Source organism: Curcuma longa, chromosome 4 (genome assembly GCF_044706935.1).
Source record: "Curcuma longa cultivar G26 ecotype Majalengka, Jawa Barat chromosome 4, ITB_CL_G26_1.1, whole genome shotgun sequence".
NCBI classification, from domain to species: Eukaryota; Viridiplantae; Streptophyta; class Magnoliopsida; order Zingiberales; family Zingiberaceae; genus Curcuma; species Curcuma longa.
The window spans coordinates 14,545,741-14,559,573 of record NC_133864.1 but is presented as its reverse complement, the minus strand read 5'-3'; the positions used below and the strand labels follow the sequence as shown (position 1 = coordinate 14,559,573).

General features: G+C 37.0%; 1 protein-coding gene across 1 annotated transcript; it reads left to right on the top strand.

Moving 5' to 3' along the window:
• The first annotated feature begins 210 nt into the window (after positions 1-210).
• Positions 211-13,471, top strand: LOC141827890 (callose synthase 5-like). The gene is made up of 42 exons (XM_074715230.1): positions 211-445; positions 618-718; positions 831-952; positions 1,050-1,146; positions 1,280-1,390; positions 1,535-1,660; positions 1,754-1,846; positions 3,325-3,416; positions 3,498-3,630; positions 3,733-3,870; positions 3,973-4,049; positions 4,142-4,229; positions 4,314-4,439; positions 4,508-4,622; positions 5,680-6,011; positions 6,212-6,264; positions 6,333-6,393; positions 6,487-6,568; positions 6,663-6,712; positions 6,816-6,902; positions 7,747-7,869; positions 7,943-8,061; positions 8,129-8,213; positions 8,297-8,457; positions 8,572-8,695; positions 8,793-8,887; positions 8,997-9,120; positions 9,195-9,346; positions 9,457-9,566; positions 9,670-9,795; positions 9,876-9,944; positions 10,034-10,223; positions 10,358-10,469; positions 10,547-10,666; positions 10,770-10,885; positions 10,970-11,053; positions 11,127-11,239; positions 11,318-11,547; positions 11,692-12,489; positions 12,678-12,728; positions 12,815-13,000; positions 13,129-13,471. The coding sequence occupies exons 1-42, from the start codon at positions 211-213 to the stop codon at positions 13,357-13,359; spliced, it is 5,838 nt and encodes a 1,945-aa protein (XP_074571331.1). The 3' UTR covers positions 13,360-13,471.
• The last annotated feature ends 362 nt before the right edge of the window (positions 13,472-13,833 follow it).

Below are 13,833 nucleotides of genomic sequence, written 5' to 3'. Positions count from 1 at the left end.
AAGGTTCACTTTTTTATTTCAAAATTATTATTATTATTATTATTATTAATCATCCTTGATTTTTTTAATAGGCGGTAAAGCGACGGGCCGACGAAAGTCAAGTTCAACCGATCAATAAAAAAAGAAAAACAAATTTGTAAATAAAAATGAATTTATAATTCTCGGAAATAAATACCGAGGAAGCTAGAGGAATTAAGAATAGACTCGAAAATGACCGGTGGAGAGCAAGCATTTAGCTCCGGGATGCCCGGCGGAGTGAGCTCGGGTTTAGTCACGGGCCCGCAAGGATTGACGCGACGGGCATCGACAAGGAATCCAGCAATGACGACCTTCTCGTTGGAGGTGTTCGACAACGAGGTGGTGCCTTCGTCGCTCAGTAGCATCTCCCCTGTCCTTCGTGTCGCATCGGAGATCGACGCCGAGCGCCCTCGTGTGGCTTATCTATGTAGGTTCTTTTTTTTTTTTGCATTTTAATTATTTCATTTCAATTTTTTTTCAAAAAATAAATTATTTATTTAGAGAAATTAAAGTTCAATTCATAAATTAATTTCCAAAAAAAAAGAAAAGAAAAGAATTTAAAGGTAGATTATTATCATTTGTTTTTTGTTCAATTGCAGGCCGATTTTATGCGTTCGAGAAGGCGCACAGGCTCGACCCGAGCTCAACCGGACGCGGAGTTCGCCAGTTCAAGACTGGTCTCCTTCAGCGCCTCGAGCGGGTAACTTCCTTGAAAATTATCTGTCTTCTTCTTCTCTTCTTCTCGAGAGATTATTCTCAGAGAACGGAGATTGCTTGAAGATCATGGCATAATCTTTAGTTCGACGTCGCAGGATAACACGCCGAGTCTTGCTAAAAGAGTGAAAAAGAGCGATGCGCGAGAAATCGAGAGCTTTTATCAGCAGTACTATGAGCGTTACGTTCGTTCTCTGGACGAGAGGGAGCAAGCAGACAGGTACGCTATTTTCGCTTCGCTTCGCTGCTTTTTGTTGGTGGGTTCTTCGGGCATTCTTGGATCTGTCATCCATATGTTTGTTTTTGATTATTGGCAGAGATCAAATCGGGAAAGCTTATCAAACTGCTAGTGTCCTTTTTGAAGTCCTCTGTGCTGTTAACAAGACTGAGAAGGGCGAAGAAGTCGCCCCAGAGGTTCGTCTCCTCCACGATGTGTTGTTTATCTAATTTGCGTCCTTTTCTTTTTTCCCCTTGTCACCTCTGGAATTGCAACGAGAGTATGAAATTGCCGCGGGTTCTTATGCTTGTGGTGGTTCTCTGTGAGCAGATCATTGCTGCTGCCAGAGATGTTCAGGAAAAGACAGAAATTTATGTACCTTATAACATCCTTCCCTTGGATGCCGCTGGTTCTTCACAATGCATCATGCAGCTTGAAGAGGTACTGATCTTAACACTCCAAGAGTCTGTACTGCTAAGTTCCTTTTGATGATATGCGTCTTGGTAGTGAACTCTCGGGAGAAACATTATTCTGCAAGCTTTAAACAGACTAGGAAACCTAAACTTACTGCCCCAACTTTGACAGATTAGAGCAGCTGTGGCAGCCCTGAAGAATACACGAGGTTTGAATTGGCCTTCCGTTGATAAGCAAAAACAGAAAACAGGAGAATTGGATCTACTTGATTGGTTAAGAGTCACGTTTGGGTTTCAGGTAGAACATTTTCCAAATAAGGAGCTATTTCTTTTCCTTTTTCTTTTGTTCCTCAAGAATCTTAGTATCACCACTTTCTATTGCTGTTCGCAGAAAGACAATGTAAGGAATCAAAGAGAACACTTGATCTTGCTCCTTGCCAATGTTCACATAAGACTATCACCGAAGCCAGAACCTCTTACCAAGGCACGTATGCTTCTAGAATTAGATTACCAATCTCTTTAACACCTTCACTAAAGTATGTTAAGCTTGTAATATGACTAATGTTTATACCTGTTGTCTTTGCTTGCTTTATTGCGCATAATTTGTACCACATAACCTAGTCATATATTGCTCAACTTCATGGCTGCCCATTAATTTATTTCATATTGCCTTAAAAAAAACACCATCTTCATTTAGCTTAAAAAATACCATCATTACCTTAAAACCAAGTTTTTTTCCCTCCAAGACAAAATGTATTGCCTTCTAGTGTGAAACTAACAAATATGATAAATAGGTTAACTCAAGAGGTTACTTAACTACATGAAAAAAACTAAAAAAAATCTATACAGAAGATGGATATTTATTTTTATAACTATAATTCACTAGATTTGCTCAATTTCCTAATGTTTTCTGCCATCTGAATATAGTACTTTGTAGATTTTTATTTTGTGTGTTTTTTTAACACTATCTTGATTATTTGCTAACTATTACTTGAATGACAATGATAAAGCTAACAGCTTCAACACCTCTTAGAAAAAAAAGAGCTTAAGCTTCCACAGAGGGCTTTCAGCAAGAACCAAACTATTCAGAACTTACTTGTAGATAATAATATCCATTATATTTAGGAAAAAAGTGTTGGGTATCTGCAAAATAGAAGAATGTAAGTCAATGGTTCTTTCCAAAATATGATGACTACAAAATTCCAACAGTTGCATCTAACTGTAGCTGGCATCACCAATAGCAACATAAACTCAATTAACAGTTAAAAAATTTGATAGAAGTTAAATATATACCGAGCAAAGTCAAATAAATTTTAAGGAAGACCTCACTGAACTCCAACATTAATAAATTGTTTAATCAGAACTGTAAAGGAAATGAGATCTATTTGATTCAGCCATTCAACAATATTTAAACTCTCTCCCCTTTATTCTAAAAAAATAATAGTTAAACTCAAGATCATGGTATAGAATTTTTCTTATGTTGTTTAGGGCCCAAAGTTAGTCCTATCATCTTTGGGGAACTTGTTTATTGTTTATGCCCCAGTTGCTTCTTGTGTACTTCTTTGGCTTTTATTCTGATTATTTACCAAAAAAGTCCCTTGTGTATACTGTTATCGTTGTGCTATACTGCCATGATATTGTGTCATCATGTGGCATTCCTTAACATTGTGTTATTCATATAGCAATATCAAATAATCAATTAGCAAAGTTTTCTATGAGGCTAGTTGCCAGTAGCAGGTAAAAATGAATGCCAGTTTTCTCTTGTTCTTCTTTTTCTCCGCAAAAGAATTCTGATTATCTATATGCATCCTAAATTGCCCCCATACAAATTGTATAATACACATCAGTTGTTGAGCAAGTCTTGATTACACAAACTAGATATCTGATTATCTCTTCACTTCCAATGCAATAATTTTGTTTCATGAAAACTCTAGTTTAGCTGAAGCAATATTCTTGTCACAGTTGGACGAACGTGCTGTGGATGCAGTTATGAACAAAATATTCAAGAACTACAAATCATGGTGTAAATTCTTGGGGAAGAAACATAGCTTACGGTATGTATCATATACTCCCTTCTGTTTCACCTATTAGATTATTGTAAATATTTTATCTGTCTAATACTGTATATGCTACAGGCTTGCACAAGGTTTACAACCACAAGAAATTCAGCAGAGAAAGATTCTCTATATGGGTTTGTTTCTCCTTATTTGGGGTGAAGCTGCGAACATTCGCTTTATGCCAGAGTGCTTGTCCTATATATTCCACAACGTGAGTCCTCTATGTTGAATTTACCTTTCTAAACCTGCAATGGCATGATCTTTTTGTCTTAATTTGTTTGGTTTGTGCTCATGTAAATCATGATGGTATCAGATGGCATATGAGCTACATGGACTATTGGGAGGCAATGTCAGTGTAGTGACAGGAGAGAATGTTAGGTCTTCATATGGAGGAGATGATGAAGCATTCTTGAAGAAAGTAATCAGTCCAATTTATCGTGTTATAGAAAAGGTTCGGATGAAGGAAAAGACATCATGAGTTGAATAACTAAGTGACATCATGAGTTGAATAACTAAGTGATGATGTTTATATACATGTATTGTTACTCTCCAGGAAGCTCAGAAAAGCAATAATGGAAATGCCCCACATTCAGCTTGGTGCAATTATGATGATCTCAATGAGTACTTCTGGTCTGTGAATAGATTCATAAAGAAATTAGCATTGTATAATTTTACTTTTTATTACTCATTTTGTTCATGAGCTCGATTGGCATAACTATTAGGTCCACTGATTGCTTTTCTTTGGGCTGGCCCATGAGAGATGATGGAGAGTTCTTCAAATCTATACGGGAATCAAGGTCTGCAGTCCAGGTATTACACAGACGTGGAAGAAAAACTAAATCATTTGATAGAGTTTCCTAAATATATTGCCACAGTAACAAAATTCATTTACAGGGACGCTCATCTAGGAAAGTGCCTAACAAAAGCATGGGGAAGGAAAATTTTGTTGAGACCAGAACATTTTGGAATATTTTTCGAAGTTTTGATCGCATGTGGACATTCTACGCAATTGCATTACAGGTATTATCATGATTATATATTGTTCATTACCATAATTGGGTAATAATCCAATTTTGGAATTTGATCAGGCAATGATAATTGTGGCCTGGAGTGGTTACCCACTGACACAGATTTTTCAGGAAGACATGTTGTACCCGATATCTAGCATTTTCATAACAGCAGCATTTTTACGCCTGCTTCAAAGTATGAAGTCTTTGAAACTTTTTCTTAATTTTTTTAAATATAGATTTTGTAATTAGTAAAAAACTTCATTATGAAGTTAATCCTATCTGCTTCATACAAAATTCATGTACATGATATTGATCACACTATTCTTGAACCAAAATGAGAAAAACTATTCTAAAGCAATTGATAAAAAAGATAACTTCTGGCTATTTAGCTACCTCTCACCACACAATGATTGGTAGAGATGTTATGCATGAGATGGCTCATGTATATTGTCAATATTTGGTTAGATGAAAGAACCAATTCATTAATTTGTCAGATCTAGGTCCAAAATTCTTAAGCAGAAGGTTATAGGTACTCTTATATAAGTTTATATATTTCTTTCATTAGCTTGTTACACTCTATGTGATACTAGAATGGAATTATCTCCCCAACTCAAAGCTCGATGTCATGTCAAGATCTTAAGTCCAGCTCACAATCTAACAATCATCCCTAATCAGCAAAAAATGTGGCACGCATTTATGTGCATCAGACAACAAGAGTTTTCAACTATCTTACATTGCTTAAGACTAGGTCTGCTCTAGGAAAATTGTCACTACTTGCTTGCTCAGATGATAATACATATCAATTTTTTTGGTAACCATTAGCCTGAAATGCATAAGTCTAAGGCACTATAGCTCACTCATTAAAGCTTACAAATCTCGTTCGTTCGCCCACAACATTTCATTGTTTGCACAAAAGTGATATAATATATAGTCACTATTTTTAGTGCATCTCATCTTAGTTGGAGAACCTATTCTAATTTCACTTGACATTCTGATATTCTAACAAATTTGTGTGGCTGGAAACAATCAAACATCATTTTGTTTGAATTAGCTTCATTTACTGATTTGCCAGTTTGTATAAGGTTCTTGCACTTCCAATTTTGTTTTTTTAAAGGGAATATTGCAGAAATCATTAATGTTAACTTTTATTTGATCCGTTTCACTGTTTCTAAGATCATAAATATCATGATTTCTTATTTTCACTTATTTGAACCCACTGTTTTTGTTTTTTTTTTTATTTTTTATTACAGGTATTCTTGATCTAGTTCTTAATTTCCCTGGCTACCACAGATGGAAATTTACTGATGTCTCAAGAAATGTCCTCAAGATATTAGTGAGTCTTGCATGGGCCATAATCCTTCCTCTAAGCTATACAAATTCTACATGGATAAATTTGCCCTGGAATAACATTGGGCATTACTTACATCAGCTAAATGGCATACCACCTCTATATATTGCGGCTGTGTTATTATATTTGTTGCCTAATGTCTTAAATGGAGTTTTATTCCTATTTCCTATGCTTCGAAGATGGATAGAGAATTCAGATTGGGGTGTCGTCCGAATGCTCCTATGGTGGTCTCAAGTATGTAGCCACATGTTTTCCATTTCTTTTTTCTTTTTCGTAATTATTTTCTTTGTTCTTAATTACTATACAAGCTCTCTTTCACTCTCTATTAGTAAACTTAGATCTCCCCCCCCCCCCCCCCCCCCCCCCCCCCCCCCACACACACAACACACACGCTTCTTGTGTCTTGATTAGCTAACTCTCCAACTTTTTCTCAGCCAATGATTTATGTTGGGCGTGGTATGCATGAAAGTCAATTTGCACTGTTCAAGTAAGTTTGTATGTAGTTGTTTTCTGCAATATGTTTTTATTTTTTTAATTGGATTTTTTTTCCTGAAGGTACACATTGTTTTGGGTGTTGTTGCTATCTTCCAAGTTTGCATTTAGTTATTATATCCAGGCAATTTCTCCCTCTCTTTTATATTAGTTTTCACACGTCATAGCATAATGCAAGATTTGAGAGCATCCTTTCTCTCCACATGTTGTGTAACAGATACAACCTCTTGTGAAGCCCACAAAGGACATTATCAATGTTCATGATACACATTTTGTGTGGCATGAGTTTTTCCCCAATGGTGAGAATGCATAGCTCCTGTTTTCTTAGTGCCAAGTTTACACAACACATTATTTAGATTTAAATTGTTGAAACTGTTCTTCTCGCTGCTGCAGCTCGTGGCAACTATGGTGCTATTATTTCACTTTGGGCTCCTGTGGTATTGGTATGCCCATATGGTTCTCTGTGGTCATTGCTAATATTATGTTTCATAATACAGTGTATCCAACCTCAAAAACTCATTTATGCTATTTTAAAATTTTTCACAGGTTTACTTCATGGATACTCAAATATGGTATGCAATTTTCTCAACATTATGTGGAGGTTTCTCCGGAGCATTTGGTCGACTTGGAGAGGTATGAATTTTGAAGCATCAATGTTGCTAGTTCAAACGCAAAGACACTTCTTGCAATAAAATTTTCAAATATTTCTCACAAGTGAATCTGCAAGAGTTCATCAAGAAGCAAATATCTCATTCATTTCTCAGTGCTACTCTCTCATGATACCAGAGCTTCTCTGCTCAACAAATTGATTCACATACATGATAAATCTCTTCTTCCCCTTCCATGGTCCACCTCTATATCTGTTACAATGCCATGTCTTCTTACAAGCAAAGGTTACTAGCGACAACTACCTATTGTGGAAGGTGCACCTTTCCCCTCTCCTTGGAGCTGTGGTCTCCTTGGTGTTGTTGACCACACTTGTGTCTGATTCTAGGTCTTTGACAAATGAAGATCCAAGTACCAGATGTTCTAATTTTTTGATGTCTATGCTATTGAACACCATAAACCTTACCTTACTTAGCAAACCCTGACAAAAGATTTTCTTAGCTTCTCCCTTTTTGGTTCTTTCAAATGTTTAATTCTTTTGTTTCCCCAATCATGGGGAACAATTGATAGTATATTGAACAAATGTGTTTTGACATATTTTTTTCATGCATTTTTCCATTTTAAATTGTATTTGATGTTGACACTGTTTGAAATTTAATATGTTTACATATTCATTGGTTTTTCTGTGCTTAATAAATTGATCTATTTATAACCTGTTAAGTAGAATAATGACTTATGATAATGTACGAAGTGTTTATTCTTTCTGTTTGATAGTGATTGATAGTTCGATGCTTGACATATTAAGCTACATCATTTATTTATTTATTGTTATTTCTAACTTTTTCTAAGTCTTGCATTTGTCTTCTTGTAGATTCGAACACTAAGCATGCTGAGATCACGGTTTTATTCATTGCCTGGGGCTTTCAACACATGCCTTGTACCATCTGAGAAAGTTCGTAACAAGGGATTCTCTTTCTCGAAGCGCTTTGCTGAGGTTCTCATTAAACTGTAGAATATATTCTCATATTGGAATTTCAGCTCCTTGTTCTAACACCTATCAATATTAGGCCTCTCCAAATAAGAGAACTGAAGCAGCAAAATTTGCTCAGCTATGGAATGAAGTAATATGTAGCTTCCGGGAGGAAGACCTTATAAGCGATAGGAAAGGCCTCAAACTAACTTATTTGTTTATCTTTTCGCACAATAATTGTTGGTTTAGTTACTTGGAGACTCAATCTAGTTTGGTGATTCAGGGAAATGGATCTTTTGCTAGTTCCTTACTCATCAGATCCCAGCTTGAAGGTAATACAATGGCCACCGTTCCTGCTATCTAGCAAGGTAATTATTGACACAATTATGATGCTTTCTTAGTCTTGTTACTTTCAAGGTTTCCTCTGTCAATACATGTATTTATTGAGCAGATACCAGTAGCATTGGATACAGCTGCCCAGTTTCAAGCTAAGGATGCTGATCTCTGGAAACGTATCTGTGCTGATGAGTACATGAAATGCGCTGTTATTGAGTGCTATGAGTCCTTTAAGCTTGTCCTTAACCTTCTTGTAGTCGGGGAGAATGAGAAAAGGTTTGATGCAAGCCTCCTGTTACTGGATTCTGAAAATTTAAATATAAATTCTTTTTTTTCGCAGACCTATTTTGTCATGTTTAAATTCATATTAAATTTCCTTGCTGGCTACAGGATTATTGGCATCATTATTAAAGAAATTGAAGCTAACATTGCAAAGAATACATTTCTTAGCAATTTTAGAATGAGTGCCCTACCAACACTATGTAAGAAGTTTGTGGAGCTTCTTGATATCTTGGTGAGTCATATTATGTGAATTGGTCTCTCCGTCCTCCTCCCTGCTGGTTACTAGACTGAAAAGGAGGATTATAAACTCTCTCCTTTTCATATTGCAGAAAGAGGGTGATGCAGCTAAACTTGATACAGTTGTATTATTGCTGCAAGACATGCTAGAAGTAGTCTCCCGTGATATGATGGTTAATGAGATCCAGTTAGTACAATATTATACTCAATCTGAATAGTTAATTTGGTGCTTTTTGGGGAGGAGAAATAAGTCATCTGATTGTCTTTTAACTTCTGATTTTCAACATTGATTTCAGCGAGTTAGTTGAGCTGGGGCATGGTAATAGAGATTCAGTTCCCCGAAGACAACTTTTTGCGGGTACAGGTTCAAAACCTGCAATAGTGTTTCCTCCTGTACTCACCCCACACTGGGAAGAACAGGTGTTTCTCAAGAAAATCAGTCCTATGCTAATCATTATATTGATAGAAGCCATTAATTTTCTACTTTATTGCAGATTAAACGGCTTTACCTCCTATTGACAGTAAAGGAATCTGCAACTGATGTTCCCACAAACCTTGAAGCTCGTAGAAGAATAGAATTTTTCTCAAATTCTTTATTTATGGACATGCCTCGTGCTCCTAGAGTTCGTAAAATGTTGTCATTCAGGTATCTACTCAATTTATCAATGCCAAGAAGATGGACTAGTACATGTAATATGTAACTTGTTCATGAAAGTTATCTCTCATCACTTTCATTTAATTTAAAATATTTTGCAGTGTAATGACACCATACTACAGTGAGGAAACTGTGTTTTCAAAAAGTGATCTGGATTTGGAGAATGAAGATGGTATCTCTATAATATTTTACCTGCAAAAGATCTATCCAGGTTTAGTCTCTGCTTCTTTGTAGTTCATTTAAAAATCTATTTTAGCTATTTCCACTGCTGCTTCTTTGTTGTCTCTGTAGTTACATTAATCTGATTGATATAGATGAATGGAACAATTTTATGGAGAGAATCAATTGCAAACGAGAAAGTGAGGTTTGGTCAAATGAAGAAAATGTTTTGCAGCTTCGTCATTGGGCTTCTCTTAGAGGACAAACACTTAGTAGAACTGGTAAAAAATTGATCACGTACCTGAAAGTATTATTATCAAATAGGACTTTTGACAACAACTTTGCATATGTATGGTTGTAGTGAGAGGCATGATGTACTATCGCAGAGCTTTGAAGCTCCAGGCTTTTCTTGACATGGCTCAAGAAAGTGGTTAGTTCTTTTTTCAAAAATTTATTTTTAATACCTGGAAAAAAGATCTTTTGCATGATATTCCATATTCTCTGATTTTCCTTCTGCAGAGATACTTGAGGGTTATAAAGTAGTTACCGATCCAACAGAGGAAGAAAAGAGGAGCCAAAGGTCATTGTGTGCTCAACTTGAGGCTATAGCAGATATGAAATTCACATATGTTGCGACATGCCAAATTTATGGCAATCAAAAACGGTCTGGAGATCGGCGTGCAACGGACATTTTGAATTTGATGGTTAAGTATGTCTTGTTTTTGCACATCAAAATGACAGTTCCTTTACAGAAAGAAAAGAATGACATGTCTGTTTTTTTTTTTTTTTTGCTCATTCTTGTATGTGTTACAATTGTATCTAATAAAAATTCCATAAATGTAGCTACCCTTCCCTTCGTGTTGCATATATTGATGAAGTTGAAGAAAGAGATGGTGACAAGGTTCAGAAGGTACACTACTCTGTGCTAGTAAAAGCTGTCGACAACCATGATCAGGTGACAATTTTAGGACAAACTCATCAGCATTACTAACGGAATTCATGAAATACTGATATGTATTTTTCTTCTTCCAGGAAATATACAGGATAAAATTACCAGGGCCAGCAAAGATAGGTGAAGGGAAACCAGAAAATCAAAATCATGCAATAATCTTCACTCGTGGTGAAGCTCTTCAGGCCATTGATATGAATCAAGTAATAAAAATCTCTGAATTGGTTAATGATTTTTATAGATTTTAGCTTATCAGGATTCTTCTTTTTCTTTTTCCTGTTTTTCCTTTTTTTACGGAAACTTTAGGATAATTATCTAGAGGAGGCATTTAAAATGCGCAATCTTCTGGAAGAATTTAACGAAGACCATGGGCTACGCCAACCTACCATCCTTGGTGTCCGTGAGCATATTTTCACAGGAAGGTAAAATTAAATGATCAGTTCTAAAATTATGCGTTGTTCCTATCGTGTGGACATATGACTTAGAGTGCTTTATGTTTATTGCAGTGTTTCATCTTTGGCATGGTTTATGTCAAATCAGGAAACAAGTTTTGTGACAATTGGACAAAGAGTCCTAGCAAGCCCCTTGAAGTAAGTTCATCGCTTCCCTTTAAGTTCGTATAGGCAAAAATCTTCCTTCTTATCTTTTTATCTGTTTTTCCAGAGTTCGGTTCCATTATGGCCACCCAGATGTGTTTGATAGAATCTTTCACATAACTAGAGGTGGCATCAGTAAGGCATCTCGAGGGATCAATTTAAGTGAAGATATATTTGCTGGTGATGCTACTTGAAAACATTCCACTTAGATCCTGTTGAGCCTTATGGCCATCCTAACTCATATTTCTCCACTATCAGGCTTTAACTCAACATTAAGGCGTGGAAATATCACCCATCATGAATATATCCAGGTTGGAAAAGGTCGTGATGTTGGACTTAACCAAATCTCCCTGTTCGAAGCAAAAGTGGCCTGTGGCAATGGAGAGCAGATACTTAGCAGAGATATCTATCGCTTGGGGCATCGTTTTGACTTTTTCCGAATGCTGTCATGTTATTTTACAACTGTTGGATTCTACATCAGCTCGATGGTAACGCATGTTCCTTTGTTTACATTTCAGATATTTACATTTTATTGCCCATCATTTGTTCATATTCTTCTCTAAAAATATTAATTTGTGATTATTTATCAGCAAAGAATATCACTGCTTAATACTTCTTTATGCTACATGCAGTTGGTCGTGATCATAGTTTATTCCTTCTTGTACGGAAGACTCTACTTGTCACTGAGTGGGATGGAGGATGCTATTATGAAGCAGGCAAGGAAGAGAGGCAATACTGCTTTGGAGTCAGCAATGGCATCTCAGTCGGTGGTTCAATTAGGTTTGCTAATGGCTTTACCAATGATAATGGAGATTGCACTAGAAAGAGGTTTCAGGACCGCCCTTGGTGACTTCATCATAATGCAGCTTCAGCTTTGCTCTGTGTTCTTCACATTCTCCCTAGGAACAAAGTCTCATTACTTTGGAAGAACAGTGCTGCATGGTGGAGCTAAATACAGAGCCACAGGACGAGGATTCGTTGTCCGGCATGTTAAGTTCGCTGAGAATTATAGGATGTATTCAAGGAGCCACTTTGTTAAAGGGTTGGAGCTGATGATAATGCTGATAGTTTATCAGATCTATGGTTCAGTGGCTACTGATTCAATTGTTTATATGCTTCTGACATCATCGATGTGGTTCCTAGTTGGTACATGGCTGTTCGCACCATTCCTTTTCAACCCCTCAGGCTTCGAATGGCAAAAGATAGTGGAAGACTGGGATGACTGGAGCAAATGGATAAACAGTTGGGGTGGAATTGGTGTGCCAGCAAACAAGAGTTGGGAATCTTGGTGGGATGAAGAACAAGAACATTTGCAGTCAACCGGTTTGTTAGGGAGGTTCTGGGAAATCGTCCTCTCTTTGCGGTTCTTCATTTTCCAATATGGCATCGTGTATCATCTTCATGTTTCAAATGGCGACACAAACATCATAGTAAGTTATTCCAGATACCTCAAGCTCAGTGTTCTAAATTATTTGTCTATGTTGTTCTACCTCACTCTGAACATAAAAAGACGATTGAGGTGAAACTATTCTGCTTGATATGCATCACAAAAGACCCATTAGATGATCTAACATAATGTAATCTTTTGCATATTTTCTGATGTTCCTGCATTGATCAGGTGTACGGATTGTCCTGGTTCGTGATTGCAGCGGTATTTTTGATACTGAAGGTCAGTTGTCTGACTACCAGCTTAGTAGATTCTCTCAATTTGGGCAATACTTTCTTTTCCATTTTGCCAAAAATACTCGTGTGCAGGTGGTGTCGATGGGGAGGAAGAAGTTTAGCGCAGATTTCCAGCTCTTGTTCCGGCTGCTTAAGCTGCTACTTTTCATTGGATTTGTGGGAACTCTGAGCATTCTCTTCATCTTCCTCAATCTAACTGTAGGAGACATCTTTTGCAGCATCCTCGCTTTCATGCCTACTGGTTGGGCTTTGCTTCAGGTGAAGTATCATCAATTAAGCTTGTTAACTAGCTGATCACTTCTCTTTCATGTAGACAGACTGGAGGATTTTAGAGACTAAATCCTTAAACTTGCGCTTGGTTTTCGTTGTCGTTGGTGGCGGTGCAGATTTCACAGGCACTGAGGCCAGTGGTGAAGGGGCTGGGACTGTGGGGCTCCGTCAAAGCGTTGGCCAGGGGTTACGAGTACGTGATGGGGCTGGTGATCTTCTCGCCGGTGGCCGTCTTGGCCTGGTTCCCGTTCGTGTCGGAGTTCCAGACAAGGCTACTGTTCAACCAGGCCTTCAGCCGAGGGCTGCAAATATCACGTATTTTGGCCGGAGGGAAGAAGCACAGCTGAGCTGAGCTGAGCCCGTCCAAATGTGCCCTCAGTCATTCACACGTCCACACGAAAATGTACTCCATTCAGTGCATGCAAAATTCTGTAACTGAAGCTTCCCTTCTTCAATAAACTCGATGAGTCTAGTGTTTTCCAAACCTCAATAGATTTTATGAGTTTTACCAATGTCTCAATTGTGGACGTGACATACCTGCTTAGTATCAGTGCATGAATAGAGTACTTTGCCGAAGACCACAACACTTAAACGACCACAGAACTCCTCTAGCAGTAACAATGTTATATCATTTAAGCAAACTAGCACGGTGAAGAACTTGTCTGAGAACCTACTCCGCTGAATCAAATAAATAAATTTTATTAATTTAGAATTTTAATTATTTTTTATAAAAAAATCGATTAATTTTATTAATTTTGATTTTAAAATTTTTTAAAATCGATTAAGTTGAATAAATCAAATTCATTAAAATAAAAAAATTT

Coding starts and splice junctions, on each gene's coding strand:
- LOC141827890 (XM_074715230.1), top strand. CDS start 211: ATGACCGGTGGAGAGCAAGCATTTAGCTCCGGGATGCCCGGCGGAGTG. Junction 6,569..6,662: donor GCATGAGTTTTTCCCCAATG/GTGAGAATGCAT, acceptor TCGCTGCTGCAG/CTCGTGGCAACTATGGTGCT. Junction 9,567..9,669: donor CCTGCAAAAGATCTATCCAG/GTTTAGTCTCTG, acceptor TGATTGATATAG/ATGAATGGAACAATTTTATG.